Genomic DNA, 14,087 nt, shown 5'->3' on the forward strand with positions numbered 1-14,087 from the left:
TATAGAATTGTTGTTGGAAGTGGCTTAGTAGCTACATATTAAAATATGTATTCAGAATATATATTTTAATGAAGCATATAACAATCGCATTGCAAATATCATCAGTTCATCACATACCTACAATTGATTATTTTTTGGAACATTTAAATGATTATAATATCGTACTATATTTTGAATATTAGTAAATAGTAATCGAAATTCATATTCTATAATTAAGTACACTATAGTTACATACGCAACCAGTGTCGGCCTGGCCATGGCCGCTGGGCCCCTCCGTTTTTTTTTTTATTTTTAGGGTCTCTTAATTTTTTTTATTTGTTTGGCGTGTCCCTGCACGGCCTAAATATGGAGCAGGGAATCCGCAAAGTATTTATCGAAAAATTTAACATGCGCAATTTTCTTCACGGGCCCCAGGCCGTTCATTATGGGACCCCCTAAAAAAAAACTGATCTATGGGCCTTTGATGTACCAGGCCGACACTGGGCGCAACACTTGTTGAACTGTGTGTAGTACATCGTGGATATTCTTTACAAGTCTGAGGCTTTTTTACCGCAAAGGGTTCAGCACAGCTATATATATAATATATGTGTTATAAATATATTAGAGTATACCATTATTATACCTATATTATGCCTTATTTATCACCAGCGTTGATGGCTCGCTTTTGATTTTTATATACAATATGGTCAAATAAATGTTGTTGTTGTTGTTGTTGTTGTTGTTGTCACTATGGGGTAAACAGACAGCCAAGTATCGTAAATAATATAGTCTAGGGATGGGTCGAACTTTAATTTTCACGTGCTCGGGTCCATTTTTTACGCGAACTTTTCGAACATTTTGACAATGGAGGTATTATAACGACACGAACATAAAATCGTGAAAATTAATTAGGGGTTATACGGGAAATAAAAAAGTTTTCTTGCGCCTATTTATACTTTATAAAATAATATAAATTAGGTACATATTTATAATAGTATCGAACTTGATTTTACTCGAACTGTTTGAGTTCAAAGTAAATATTCGATTTCGAGTATTAATTTCTAACGAACATCGGACTGTTCGAATTTCGGGGTGTTTTTGGAATTCGACAAGTTCGAGAACCCATCCCTGAAATGATACCGATCGTCGTGCGCACATTGTCTGCGCCGGAAAATCGTCCGCGCGACGAAAAATACGGAATAAATTGCAGTACAGCAGGTACATCATTTTACTTACCTATACTTTTATTGATTTTCGTCTTTTCAACTTATTCAGGTGATATTTAGCCAGAGCTCCGAGCTGCTCGAACGACATTCCAGTAGGGCTAGCAGCACCGAGGAAGTGTCGGCTCCGGACGTGTCCATACCCAGCGATTCCCGGAAGGAACGAGAAGACAACGCCGATCACTTCGGAACGGTCTTCAAAGACTTCGATTTCCTCGAATACGAAAGCGAAAGCGTCGAGGTAAGCGCCATCCATTATAAATAATTATAATATTATAATAACTAAGCACTACGCGTGTTTGATAATTATTCGGGTGATGAATGACGGTATTATTTTAATTAGGTTTTGTTTGTGGCCAAATAATATATTATAATTTATAGCCTTTAGACAGGTATACTCCCTCGCGATACGCGTATATAAGGGGTGTAACAGAAAGATGTTAGTTAAACGTATGACATAAATTGTGAAAATTATATAAATAGTAAATAATTTATGAAATAACTAATATCAAGAAATTCCCAAAAAAAAATATTTTGAAAAAAGTTATTATCTACTCTATTAATGTATTCCAAAAAAAATGTATATCTTAAAAATTCTATATAATAAACTACTTGACATAGATAAATGTTTTTACCACTAAAATTGTTCTTATAATCAGATTTACAAATTGGATATTTCTAAATTTTCCAAAAAATTTTAATTTTTGGTTTCAAGAAAAAAAAATAAAACATGTATGCTATAAGTATAGCGCGAGTGTTCATAAATTATAAAAATATTTTTTTTACTATTTTGTATCATTAAAATTGTTTTAAATTTTTATTGACTACGTGTATTTTTAATTCTTTATTCCGACGCAGAATATTTTTTGGAGTACTTCGATGTATAAAAATCGAATTTTAGACTAGTAGTTAATGAGATACGATTGTTTAAAATGTAGATGAGTAGAGTGGAGTGGTACAGGGATTGAGGGATGCACCGCAAAATGTTGGTCTACTACTCCGCTCATTATAACTTAAAAGACATATAACTAATTTATCCGAAATTTGATTTCTATAGATCGAAATACTCCTAGTAATATTGTGCTTCTGAGTATGAAGTTAAAAATGCATGTTATCATTCAAAAGAGTAAACGTCTTAAAAAATAACAACGATAAAAATAGTAAAAAAATACTCAATTTTTTTCCGATAACGTTGTTTTGTAATATTACTAAAAATTGTGTACAATTTATCTTTTCAAAAACGTTAACGTTTTCCGAAACAATTCGAGTGTCTTTCGTCAAATGGATCACTCCGCGGTAGGTATAATGCACGCGATGTCCCCCTCGCGCGACTCGTCGGTTTTTAGATTTATTACGTTTACGAGTATATAACCCGCAAAGTCGTGTGTATAAGTATTAATCGCCGTCGGGTGTTCGCTGCAGGGTGAGAGTACGGACAATTTCAACTGGGGCGTCAGGAGACTGCCGTTGGGCGGCAACGACCTGACGACCGCCGACGCCCGTGGCGGTGTCGCGGCCGTCTACCTGACGGGCGCGGACGGCGTCTGTCAAGTGGAGGAGAGCGTCAGCGAGCAGACCCCGATGCTGAACGCGAAAAAGGGCAACGACGAATCGTCGGACGACGAGTTGGGTTCCGTCTCGCCACTGGACGAGATAGCGGCGTGCAACGCGCAGCTCGGCCCGGACAACGCGTCCTGCGACAGCCACCGAGACCGCACCGATTCGATAACGCGTTCCGACACGTCGTGAGTCCTCCCGAGTCCCGAGCACGGGCCTTTGCCCGACAGCCGACGGTTTGTTGACTTCGTTTTATATGCGTTTTTCAAGCGGTTCGAGTATCGGCGATCTGGGCGACTTGACGCCGTGCAACGCGTCGCCAAACTTGAACGCGCTCATGTCGTTCCAACGGGACGACACCGAAGAGTGTTGGAGGTCCACGGTGAGGTCACTGCTGGACGAGAAGCCGACCGATGCGCTACACATGTTCCACATACTGCACAGGGTGGTCAAGGTGAGGTTCCTGACGAAATGAGATTTTGTTCGGTATTGTATAAAGCTATAATTGTATGGAACGCGCGGGGCACCCTGCAAATGCCACGGGTAATGTATTATTGGTGTACTCAAAGGTCGTGAAATGTTTTGTTCGATTATTTCAGAAAGTCGACAGGTATAGTAGAGGCGTCACTATATAATATGTAAGACGTACATAAAATATGATCTGTGTGAAATGCCTATTTAAAATCGATAAATAATATGGGTACGCAATAATATGGTTGAAAGAGTCCGAAGACGATTCCTAAGTGCTATAGCGTCTAGACTCGATATTCCTGCTTGTTCTCCACACCACGACACCACCCCTGCTCGATATTTCTCCGATCGCTTGTGTCTTACTCATCGCAGACATGCGACAGATCTTGAATTTCTATCCAACCTCCCGATCGACTCCTTGTCTACCCTCGTTGCTTTCAATGTACCTTCCACTTTACCCGCCCACTTATTATTATTAACCGTGGTGCGTTCCATGTCCAAATTTCTAAGGCAAACTATTTTGAACCAATTAGCTATCTTATGAAGTGCAGCACCGCTAACCATGGCCCCATTTTTCACTGTAACTTGTATAGATATCTGTTAATTTTTATATTATACTAGCTGATACCGTGCACTTCGTTACCCGTCAAATGTACACACTTTTATATGACTCAAACTTTGTTCAATGCGTTATTAAATATTCGGTGTTTGATATTCTATATTTATCTTAAATTTTATGCTGCCCGAGATAAAAATTCTAATTCGCAGCTGTTATTATCAGGTAGGCAATCTACCTGCGGTAGATCGCGGACCCCGTGCTGTTTGTACGTAAGTGTATGAATTAACTCTAAAGTATCAAAGTCATACCAAGTTTGTCGTTTTTACTTGGTATAACTTTGATAAAAAAAGTAAAATGTAAAAAAGGAAATTTAGCCCTTTTTAAAAAAGTAAAAAGTAAATTTTTGACATTTTCCCCTAAAATTTAACCCTTTCTAAAAATTAATCCTTTCTTAAAATTCAACCATTTCTAAAAATAATCATTTCATTAAAAAAAAATCAACCATTTTTAAAAAATAAATAAATTGTTTATCTATTAATTATTTCTTCTATAACCAATAACGACCATATATATAAACAAACATCTCCACCGTAAGTCTCAAAATCCCTGTTTGATCACTTCCCCAGACTTCTATTAATTTATCGTAGTGTGGTGTTCTATAGCCTTCCTCGATAAATGGACTATCCAACAAAAAATTAATTTTTCAATTCGAACCAGTAGTTCCTGAGATTATTGCGTTCAAACAAACAAACAAACTCTACAGCTTTATAAAATAATAATAATAATATATAATATAAATAAATAATACAAATATCGATAATAGCTGGGCTTGAAATCGATTAATATCGATAAAAATCGAAAAAAAAATAATATATTTTTATATTCTGGTTGATATACATTTTTTATTTTAGACACTCATAACTCTAGAGTAAACAAATATAATAGTTGGCACATTATTCATTTTATTTTGAAACATTATCGTTTTATGTTATCTAAGAACTTTTTCAATCAAAAACGACTATTGTTTTTTGGAGAGAATTTTTATGCTTAGAGTTATGAGTGTCTAAAATAAAAAATGTATATCAACCAGAATATAAAAATATATTATTTTTTTTCGATTTTTATCGATATTAATCGATTTCAAACCCAGCTATTATCGATATTTGTATTATTTATTTATTATTATTATTATTTTTATATTATTTATATTTTTTTCTGCTAGATGGCGCCACCAGTGTAACTAAGTTTTTGTCTTTAAATCTCTAACTCACATCAGTTAGGTCCATAATTTATGCTATAAACCCGCTCCCCGACATTCTCTATCATTTAAAAAAAATTTTAGCAAAATCGGCCCAGCCGTTCTCAACTGATGCAATTTCGAATTTTTTGTCTCCATTTTTATATATATATATTAGTATAGTGTATACGCATCGACCTGTTCATTATATATTTTAACCTCATTATAGTGGTTGTTGAGCTTGTCCCGTTTTTATGAATGAAAAAATAAAATAAAATGCGTTTACTTGGCGGTTAGACGTTTAACGTAGAGCAACAAAAACTGGAACAGTTGATAGTAATTTGATACGCCAATACGCTGTTCATAAATTCATAATTATTTAGTTCTAGTTTTAAAGTTCATTTTGTTCATTTAGATTTTTTAGATAAATATCAAAAGCACTCGATTTTCATAAGCTCATTGTATTCATTGTATTCATGCTTTCGGACAACCTGTTATCATACGTTAATCGTTGGATACAATGTCCTGCTAGTATAGGCGTTTAATCTCGTGGGTGTGTTACAGGACATCATTAGGAAATGCGTTCTGCTGACCCGCGAGGCTTGCGTGACGCTAAACGAGTACGTGGAAGAGGACCCCGCGACGACGGGCTGTTGCGCCCAGAGCCACGTCAACTGCCGACAGGTGCTCACCCACCTCAACTCGGCCATCATAGTGTTGACCACGCACGCCGACCCACCGCTCGTGTGGTTCTCACCCACCGCGCTGAAGATGGATGGCGCGTTGCGGTTCCCGATGCTCCAGATACGGGAGCACATCGACACGTTGCTGGATCGCAAAGATCAGACCTCCGAGGTATTATACAAGTTTCTATGCGTAAAGTTATGAAAAAATTTTGAACATGAGTTTGCCACGCGGGGTCGCAGTAAGCGCCGAGTGCGGGTGCGTATTTATGGGCTAGACTCCTGCCCCCCGTAAACTGTATTTATATAATATTGTCTTATACCTACAATAATAGCTCAAATGCGAATTTATAAATTATAAGTTATTATAAGTTAAGTCATTTATAACGAAATGAAAAAGACTTAATGGGGTTTGGCAATGTTGACAATTCATGGCGATAATTCTTAAGCGAAGTGGTCATTGATGAACTTTCCAAGAAGCCTATAGGGATCTGGACACAATACTGTAAAATGAAAAAAATAGTAACAAATTTGGTAATATGTATATGTATTATTTTGCAAATTATAATATAATATTATAATATTAATATATACCTAAAACATTCTCAATCACGCCACTGGCTGACGATATTAAGAAACTTATACTTTAAAATACTTTTATACCGAAAAGACATTACATTAAACTGCTTTTCGTTTTCCATATAACACCTAAATCATAATATTATCATAGATTTGACATTACGTCTTGGTCTGAATCGAATACATGTATTTAGTACCTATCATCCCTCCTTTAACTGAACTCGGGGCCACTGGATTTGTGGCGGTGATGATAAGCAAACGGCTTATACAATATTACAATGTAAATTTCTCGACTATCCGCAGTGTCTGTTTTCCGTACGGGCCACGCTCAAAGTGTGCAAACTCGGCGAACGCATGCCGGAAGGATCGAGCACGAGCAGTGGAGGCGGCGGCGGCGGCGGCGGAGTAGGAGGTGGAAGTGGCGGTGCTGGTGCCGGTGGCTGTTACTCGAACGAAGAGTCCGTTTTGGACTTGGGCAGAGCTCTGTACAAACTGCACTTGCAGCTGCTGCTGCTCTTGGAGGCCGCCGCGAAAATGTACATCGCGCTTTCCGCCTCGGCCGCCGACAACAGAGTGAGTTTTTTTTTTTTTTTTTTTTTAACACTTCACTCCGCACGACCGCGTGTGACGTGTGGTCTGACGATTTTCCCGCGGTATTTTCACTCGCCTCTTCGCAGCTGCAAAACCTGTCGGCCGAGGTGAGCACCGTGAGGAGAGCGCTGTTGCGCGCCAAAGAGGAGAGCGGCACCCATCCGCTGGCGCCCACGCCCGAAGAGAGCTTGGTCCAGATACTACAAGAGTCGGACTGGCCGAACGCTCTGACGTATGCCAAACAGAACAAGTACGTCTGTCGCGACGACCAAATAATATATAATATCCATCATAATTTACTGTCGACTTGATATTGATACTTTGTACGCACACAGCGCACAGAACACGTCATACTAATATTATTATACTGTACCATATTAAATACCATTTACAATCAATGACCGTATCGACATTATATCGTATATATATATATAATGCCTATAACAATCGCATTTGGTAAGATATATTTTTTCAGAACAATGTCAATTTTGACATTTATATCGACTGATCCGTTCGACGCGGGACACTCGCCAATGGACAAACTATTAACATTTTTTCCAATATCTCTTCAATTTGATTTTAAGTGGTTAAAAACATAATTTTTCTAAAAAAAATATATAAAAATATAATACGGTAAAAATACCGTTTTCATTTTTGACATTTTTCATGACAACTTTTTTAAATCCTTTATCCAAAGCAGACTATTTCTGGAGTACTCGAATTTTGAACAAGTGGTTTGTTAGCTATAACTTATAGGTATAACACTTGTAGCTTTTAAGTATAGGTAATATTATATAAGCCATGTACCACTCCACTCCTCTCATCTAAACTTAAAATACTTATAAGTTATAAACTACACATTCAAAATTTGATTTCAGTTGATTGAAATACTTCGAATAATATTCTGCTTAGGAATATGACATTAAAATTGTATGTTGCCATTCAAAAGAGTGAATCACTTCAAAAAATTATAACGATAAAAAAATGTAAAACAATATATTTTTTTTTACCAAAAATGTTGTTTTGGAACCGCTTACAACTATGTAGAAGAAATATTTTTGCACCAGTCGAGACACCTCTCTGTGACATATATTTTCTTTTGATTGTTTGATGCGTTGGGAGTACAACAGTGTTTTTCTCAAGTTATAATATTAGGTTAGCGATTATTGGTACTTATTATTTACGCGTAAACCCGAAAATTGAATATTATTCTAGACGGCTCTTCGAAATTGAATACGTATTTTAATCCTTTATGCGTACGAAATCTGTTATATTAAATCGTAAACAGTATAATAATAATAATACATGGAAATGTACTGGTAACTTTTGCTCTGTTTAAATTGACAATTTAATTGGTGCTACCTCAATGGTAAATTCCAAACACATTTGATCAAATTAAATACACATAATTCTCGGTTTGTTTATCACGGGTTAGTTGCATTGCAATTTGTAATATTAATGATATGTACGTATTTTTCGTTTTAATTGGAAGTCAATGTACGACGTATAATGTTTAAAATAGTTCGCATACAATCACACTCACAATTAGTAAAATCATTTTTCCCCAGCGATTGTATAATTATAAATTATTATTTCTACTATACGGTATCTTGAATATATAATTAAAAATAATACGTTGAGATACGTACAAATTTAATTCGCGTAAATTATTATTTGAAGTCTAGATTTAATGGACTTTACAGACTCTATGACAAATTGCTCGAGCGCATTACATAAATCAATAACGATTATTGCTAAACAATAAATATACCTTGACCATCAACAATAATATTAGTACGTAACGACCAAATTGGAGACCTTAACCTTTTGTTTCTCTTTATTATCTCTGTCAGTATAGGTATACTTTTGTTGTTTTATCCCCCTGCGGTTATTTTAGAGAGACTACAATAATATTATATTTGCGCGTTGTAACCGTATAGTTTTATCTATCAATTAATACAACAGGAACAACCCAGGAGCGTCCAACTCGGTATTTTTGAAAAGTGGTGGGGGGTGTTTAAATTTAATACTCGAGGATGACGGGGGCTGTGTTCAAACATCTTATATATATATATATTTGGATTATGCGGCCATTTTAACACCAACCCCCCCCCCCCCGACCGCTGGGGACTACTATTTACAGTTCGATTGCGATATGGCTGTGTGCTACAAAAATTATACGTATTCAAATCTAATCGTGTTTTTGTTCGGTATAGGAGTCGTTGGCTCGATGAACTGATATCGACCGGAACGGACGACGACGGGGACGACGACGACATCACCAGCATATTGAGCGTGTATTGTCACTTGTTGATCGAGAAACATTCGGGTACTTATGAAATTTAACACGTGGAAAAATCAACGCGAGAAACTCGATCGTACCGCGAGACACCTGTTGTGCGGACGTCTTCAGTGATTTTTTTTTTTTGTTTTCCTCTTACAGACGGGTTCATCGTGACCGAAGAAGATCTGGTAAGCGTCACGAACGGGCTAATGACCGAACTGTTTCCGATGCTGGAAGCGTTGAACTGCATCGAATCCCGAGTGAAAGAGCAGCAGAAGACGTCGACCAACTACCCACAAAACTAACTATGTATGAGCAATTTTTTTTTTTACACCTGTTCTTATACTACCGTCATCCTAAGATTATATTATATTTTACTGCAAAGTCGTAAAGCACCAAATTTGTATCATTATATATTATTATTAAGTCTGTATATATATATACAGGACAAAATATTAACATTTTTTTTTTTTTTTCACCAGTATATTATACAATGTTATAAATTATAATATACTATTATCAATTATTATACCTAAGCCACTATATTACAACACTATTATAGTTATTATATTATACTATCATCTGGTTTATCTAAATAAATAATATATATTGTAAGCAACGCGCACATAAAATGGACAATTGTGTGTGCGGTGAAACATATGTTGTGCAAATGACCGCCTTTCACGATCACGTCTTGAAGTCAGTGGCGTGACGAAGGACTTTATTTGAGGCCTCAGCTTAAAGGGTGGTGGGTGTCCTGGAGACTATGGGGGAATTTCACATACAGTAAATAATTTATTAAGCACACACTAAGACTAAGCCAATCATTGTCAGTTACCATTTAAGTAAATCCGTAATTATTTATATAAGTATTTATAATTACCAATATAAATTATTGTGCCTCATAAGTTAATGAAGTTCACCACGCCACTGCTTGAAGTTACTACCAGCACTGTCTGCATCATATTCGTTTGTCGAAATAATATTACGAAATGTTCTATACACTTATATATGACCGTGTCAGTCATAACCTCTTGAACCGGGAGTTAAGTGATCGAGGATTTAGTGAATTTCCTAAAAGAGATGTACCCGGTCGCATTATTTTACTGGGTCGAAGAGCCGATGGTGCACAAGCGACGTCATCCAATAGGTATAATGTAAGATAGAAAAAAACGATTAGTTCAAAAATAGTGTATCATATTCTTTTATAAAAGTATGATTATATGTTAGTCACGTGATATCGGTTTATGTTTTCCCAATCTTAACGATACAAAATACTGAAAATTGATGAAATATTATTACCTACAAAAGAGACTGTGACATAAAAAAAGGCCTGTTCGGCGGTCATCAAAACCGCACACTTACCGTTCATAACCGCACATTTTACATCGTTCAATACCGCACACATTTATTCTATTGTTAAAAAGGGAAATTTGGAAGGTCGATAGTTCAAAATCGCACACATTTGATTGACAGTTAAAAATCAAACAAATATGTTTGTTATTAATTAAAAAAATAATTTAGTGTTAATTTCGTTGTTATTAAAAAATAATTTAGTATTAATTAAAAATCATAATATAAAATAATTCAATATATAATTAAATGGAAATAAACTTACATCCTAATGTTTTTAAATAATCAATCAAGCTAATTTCGTTGTTAATGAAACAATCATATCATTTTAAAATAGATTTTTCTTTCTCCCTGCATACTTTGCGTGTACGGTTCACGTTGCCGTTTCGTATGAGGCGAAATTTGGTTTCAGTAATTATTTGTCGTTGTTTTAACACTTCTATCTGGAAGAAAAATAAACAAAAATAATTTAATAATAACTCAAAATATATTAATTATTTTAAATTCATATTCTTACCGAATGAAATATAGTAGGATGTGGAACATAGAATTCATGCCTAAGTTGACTATGGTAACTTTCTGCACCGTTCGTCGTTCTTGTACTTTTATTGGGCTCTTCTGCCCACAACATTGGTGAAAAATTATTAGTCTCAATATAATTATCCAATATGTAATCAGCAAAATCATAATATTGTTTTTCTTCTGGACAAGTAGCCATTATCTCAATAAACGCCTCAGAAATCATATGTGATGGTAAATAAGGCAAACCAAAAAAAAGTTTTAACCATAGTCCAGATTGTGAATTTTTATCGTCGTAGTTTTTTTTTAGATTCTGAGCGAAGCGATGAATGTATTGATTTTACAATGATGTGTGTTTTTTTTTAATTTTTTTTTTTATTTTTGTGTCTGTCATCACCTTTTAGGGCAGTAAAAGTGCTTGGATTTTCTTCAATAGTAACTTTTCTGATAGGAAAGTGAATCTAGTTTGTACTTTGGGGGGTCAAAAGTAAAAATTTCCCAGTAGTTTTCACAAGCGACGTGAAAAACAAAAGAAAAATTAAGGAAAAACGGGAATTTTTACGCAAAATCTGTTTTCGAGAAAATCGATTTTGGTTTTTGGTGTAACTCTAAAACAAATGACCGTAGGGACATGAAATTTTGACTGAATGTTTATATTAGAATTTTCTATACACCATAAAATTTACAAAATAGTTTGACTCTTTTCGCTGTTTACGGCCATTTCAATTTTTTTAGTTTTTTTTTCTATAAACATCAATAAAATTTTATCTGTTGAGTAAAAAAGCTTGAAAATTTAATAGAAGGCTCCTAGGTTATTGTTTCAAAGGCAGATGAAAAAAAATTAAAAATCCTTAGTCACAGTTTTTAATTATAAGCATTTAAAGTTTTAAATTTTGAAAAAATACTGAAAAATCACGAAAAATAGCAAATTATTTTGATGAGAATTCATAAAAATTTTTCTTTTTAAATCTAAGATTTGAAAATGTAATATAAGATTAGTCATAAGTATGTCTACCTTTATCAAAAAAAAAATGTCTAGAAGAAACTTAAATTAAATTTTTATGAGCGTTTGAAATTTATATTTTTACAACATTTGATATTTACTCGATTTCTTATGTAACAATTTTCTTATTTTATTGTAATTAAAAAACAAATGACTGTAGATACTTGAAAATTTCACTGAATGTTTATATTAGCATTTTCTATACACCATAAAATGTTGAAAATATTTTGACTCTTTTTGAGCTGTTTACTTACGGACTTTGTCAGTTTTCAATTTTTTTAGTTTTTTTTTCTATAAATATCAATAAATTTTTATTTGTTGGGTAAAAAAGCGTGAAAATTTAATATAAGGCTCCTGATATATCGTTCTAATAGCAGTTGAAAAATATTAAAAATACATAGGCACAATTTTTTTTTATAAGCATTTAAAATTCAAATTTTGACATAATTTATCAAATTTAAAGTTTAATAATTATTTTGTAGTTAACAATTTATAAAATGTTCAACTTTTATAGCTAAGGGTTGAAAATTTAATACAAGGCTCCACGTAAATAGGTTATATATAAATTACTTTATTCACAATAATATCATCAAATATACTTGGTAAAATCATAGGCTGACTGACCGTTTTCGCTCAGAATCGTTTTTCTTATACAATGATATTATATCATTGAATTCAAATTTAACACCATCTATTACAGTGACCCACTTGTAACCTACTGTACAGCAGAGCGACATCCACTTATCCACCTTTTTAATATTGGAATGGGACTGATTTTTCTGTACCATGCTTGACCAAGGTGGAAACGACAGGCTTTAATAATAATTAAAGGAAATACTTCTTTAGCAGCAATGTGAGCACCAAGTTCAAAATCTAATAGTAAGAGTGAAGGCTGGAATACACTATTGGCATTATTTAAACATAAGTCTTTAATTGTTTCCCACATTTGTTTATAAATATCTTTTGTTTTTGACGGCAAAAAACAAAAAACAAGTGGTACGTAATAATTTTTACAAACGCCGCGGATGGTAAATTGTTGATAAAAATGTTTCGGGCAATAAGTAAAAGTTACGTCTGCTAATATAAATTCAATTTCATTGCATAAAAATTGGAGAATTGTTTTACATGTCACTATTATTATTTGAGTGGACTCATTCACAAACACAAATTGTTCACCATTATTTAGTGTGATGTTTGATTCCTTTACCTTATTAAGAGCATCTGAGAGTGACACAGGCACAGGGGGTAGAAGTTTTCGTCTTTCACGATACATAGACTGTCTCATAGCATCAATATTATCTGCACTCACTGAAGACGTACATAATTCTTTTCTTATAATTTTTAAAGGTTTTTCGTTTAAATCCAATTTCGATTTACGTTTAACGGCACATCGAATTTCTTTTAATTCTGGGTTAATTTCATTTGTTTCATGGTGATGTTCACTTTTATTTTGTTTGATGAATACATTTACATTTGAATTTGTCTCACCATAACACTACATAACTTATTATTGCAACGCCAAACTAAGTCCCCGGAATTTTTATTAGTACGAAAAAGTCGATATGAATACTTTTGGTAAATTATTGATTGCGCACCTTTATTGTTTGTGTACACTTGTATCACGTCATCCATTATACGAATTCGATGTCAAATTATTAAATGTAAAATTACTATAAAATATACGTGAAGTCGAATATTTTCGCGATCACACTAAATGTTGTTAACTTATTAGGTACTAATATTTGGAAAATAAAAACCATAATCGTATATTATTTTATTTCTTAAACGTGTAAATATAACAATCTGCGTATAATCCCGAAAGTTTTATTTTTATTATTTTGTGATCTTGATTAAATATGATTAACTGGTGTGCGGTACTAAACGATAATGTTATTTAAGATAAATGTATACGTTATTGATATATATCAATGTGTGCGGACATATACTTATTAATATAAGAAAGTGTGTGGTTTTGAACGACGACCTGTTTTTGAAAGTGTGCGGTTATGAACGACGCCCGGCCTGTTCTTTTATACCTATAAGGATAAA

The 14,087-nt window shown here is 34.2% G+C and overlaps 2 protein-coding genes across 6 annotated transcripts in view; one reads left to right on the forward strand and one right to left on the reverse strand.

The window, feature by feature from the left end:
- LOC132950987 (protein furry) overlaps positions 1–9,731 on the forward strand; it is a 114,899-nt gene extending 105,168 nt beyond the window's left edge. For all 5 annotated transcript variants that reach the window (XM_061022631.1, XM_061022635.1, XM_061022633.1 and 2 more), the window contains 8 exons: positions 1,255–1,443; positions 2,625–2,947; positions 3,030–3,213; positions 5,591–5,881; positions 6,592–6,861; positions 6,966–7,129; positions 9,096–9,208; positions 9,323–9,731. In XM_061022631.1, coding sequence (XP_060878614.1) covers positions 1,255–1,443; positions 2,625–2,947; positions 3,030–3,213; positions 5,591–5,881; positions 6,592–6,861; positions 6,966–7,129; positions 9,096–9,208; positions 9,323–9,468 — 1,680 coding nt within the window. In that variant the 3' untranslated portion in view covers positions 9,469–9,731. The remainder of the gene's footprint in view (positions 1–1,254; positions 1,444–2,624; positions 2,948–3,029; positions 3,214–5,590; positions 5,882–6,591; positions 6,862–6,965; positions 7,130–9,095; positions 9,209–9,322) is intronic.
- Positions 9,732–9,814: 83 nt separating this feature from the next.
- On the reverse strand, positions 9,815–11,770 carry LOC132950989 (uncharacterized). The gene is made up of 2 exons (XM_061022643.1): positions 11,034–11,770; positions 9,815–10,959 (listed from the first exon to the last, which is right to left on the reverse strand). Exons 1-2 carry the CDS (start codon positions 11,259–11,261, stop codon positions 10,840–10,842), a joined length of 348 nt encoding a protein of 115 aa, XP_060878626.1. The 5' UTR covers positions 11,262–11,770; the 3' UTR covers positions 9,815–10,839.
- Between the last annotated feature and the right edge of the window lie 2,317 nt (positions 11,771–14,087).

Source organism: Metopolophium dirhodum, chromosome 8 (genome assembly GCF_019925205.1).
Source record: "Metopolophium dirhodum isolate CAU chromosome 8, ASM1992520v1, whole genome shotgun sequence".
Classification (NCBI taxonomy): domain Eukaryota; kingdom Metazoa; phylum Arthropoda; class Insecta; order Hemiptera; family Aphididae; genus Metopolophium; species Metopolophium dirhodum.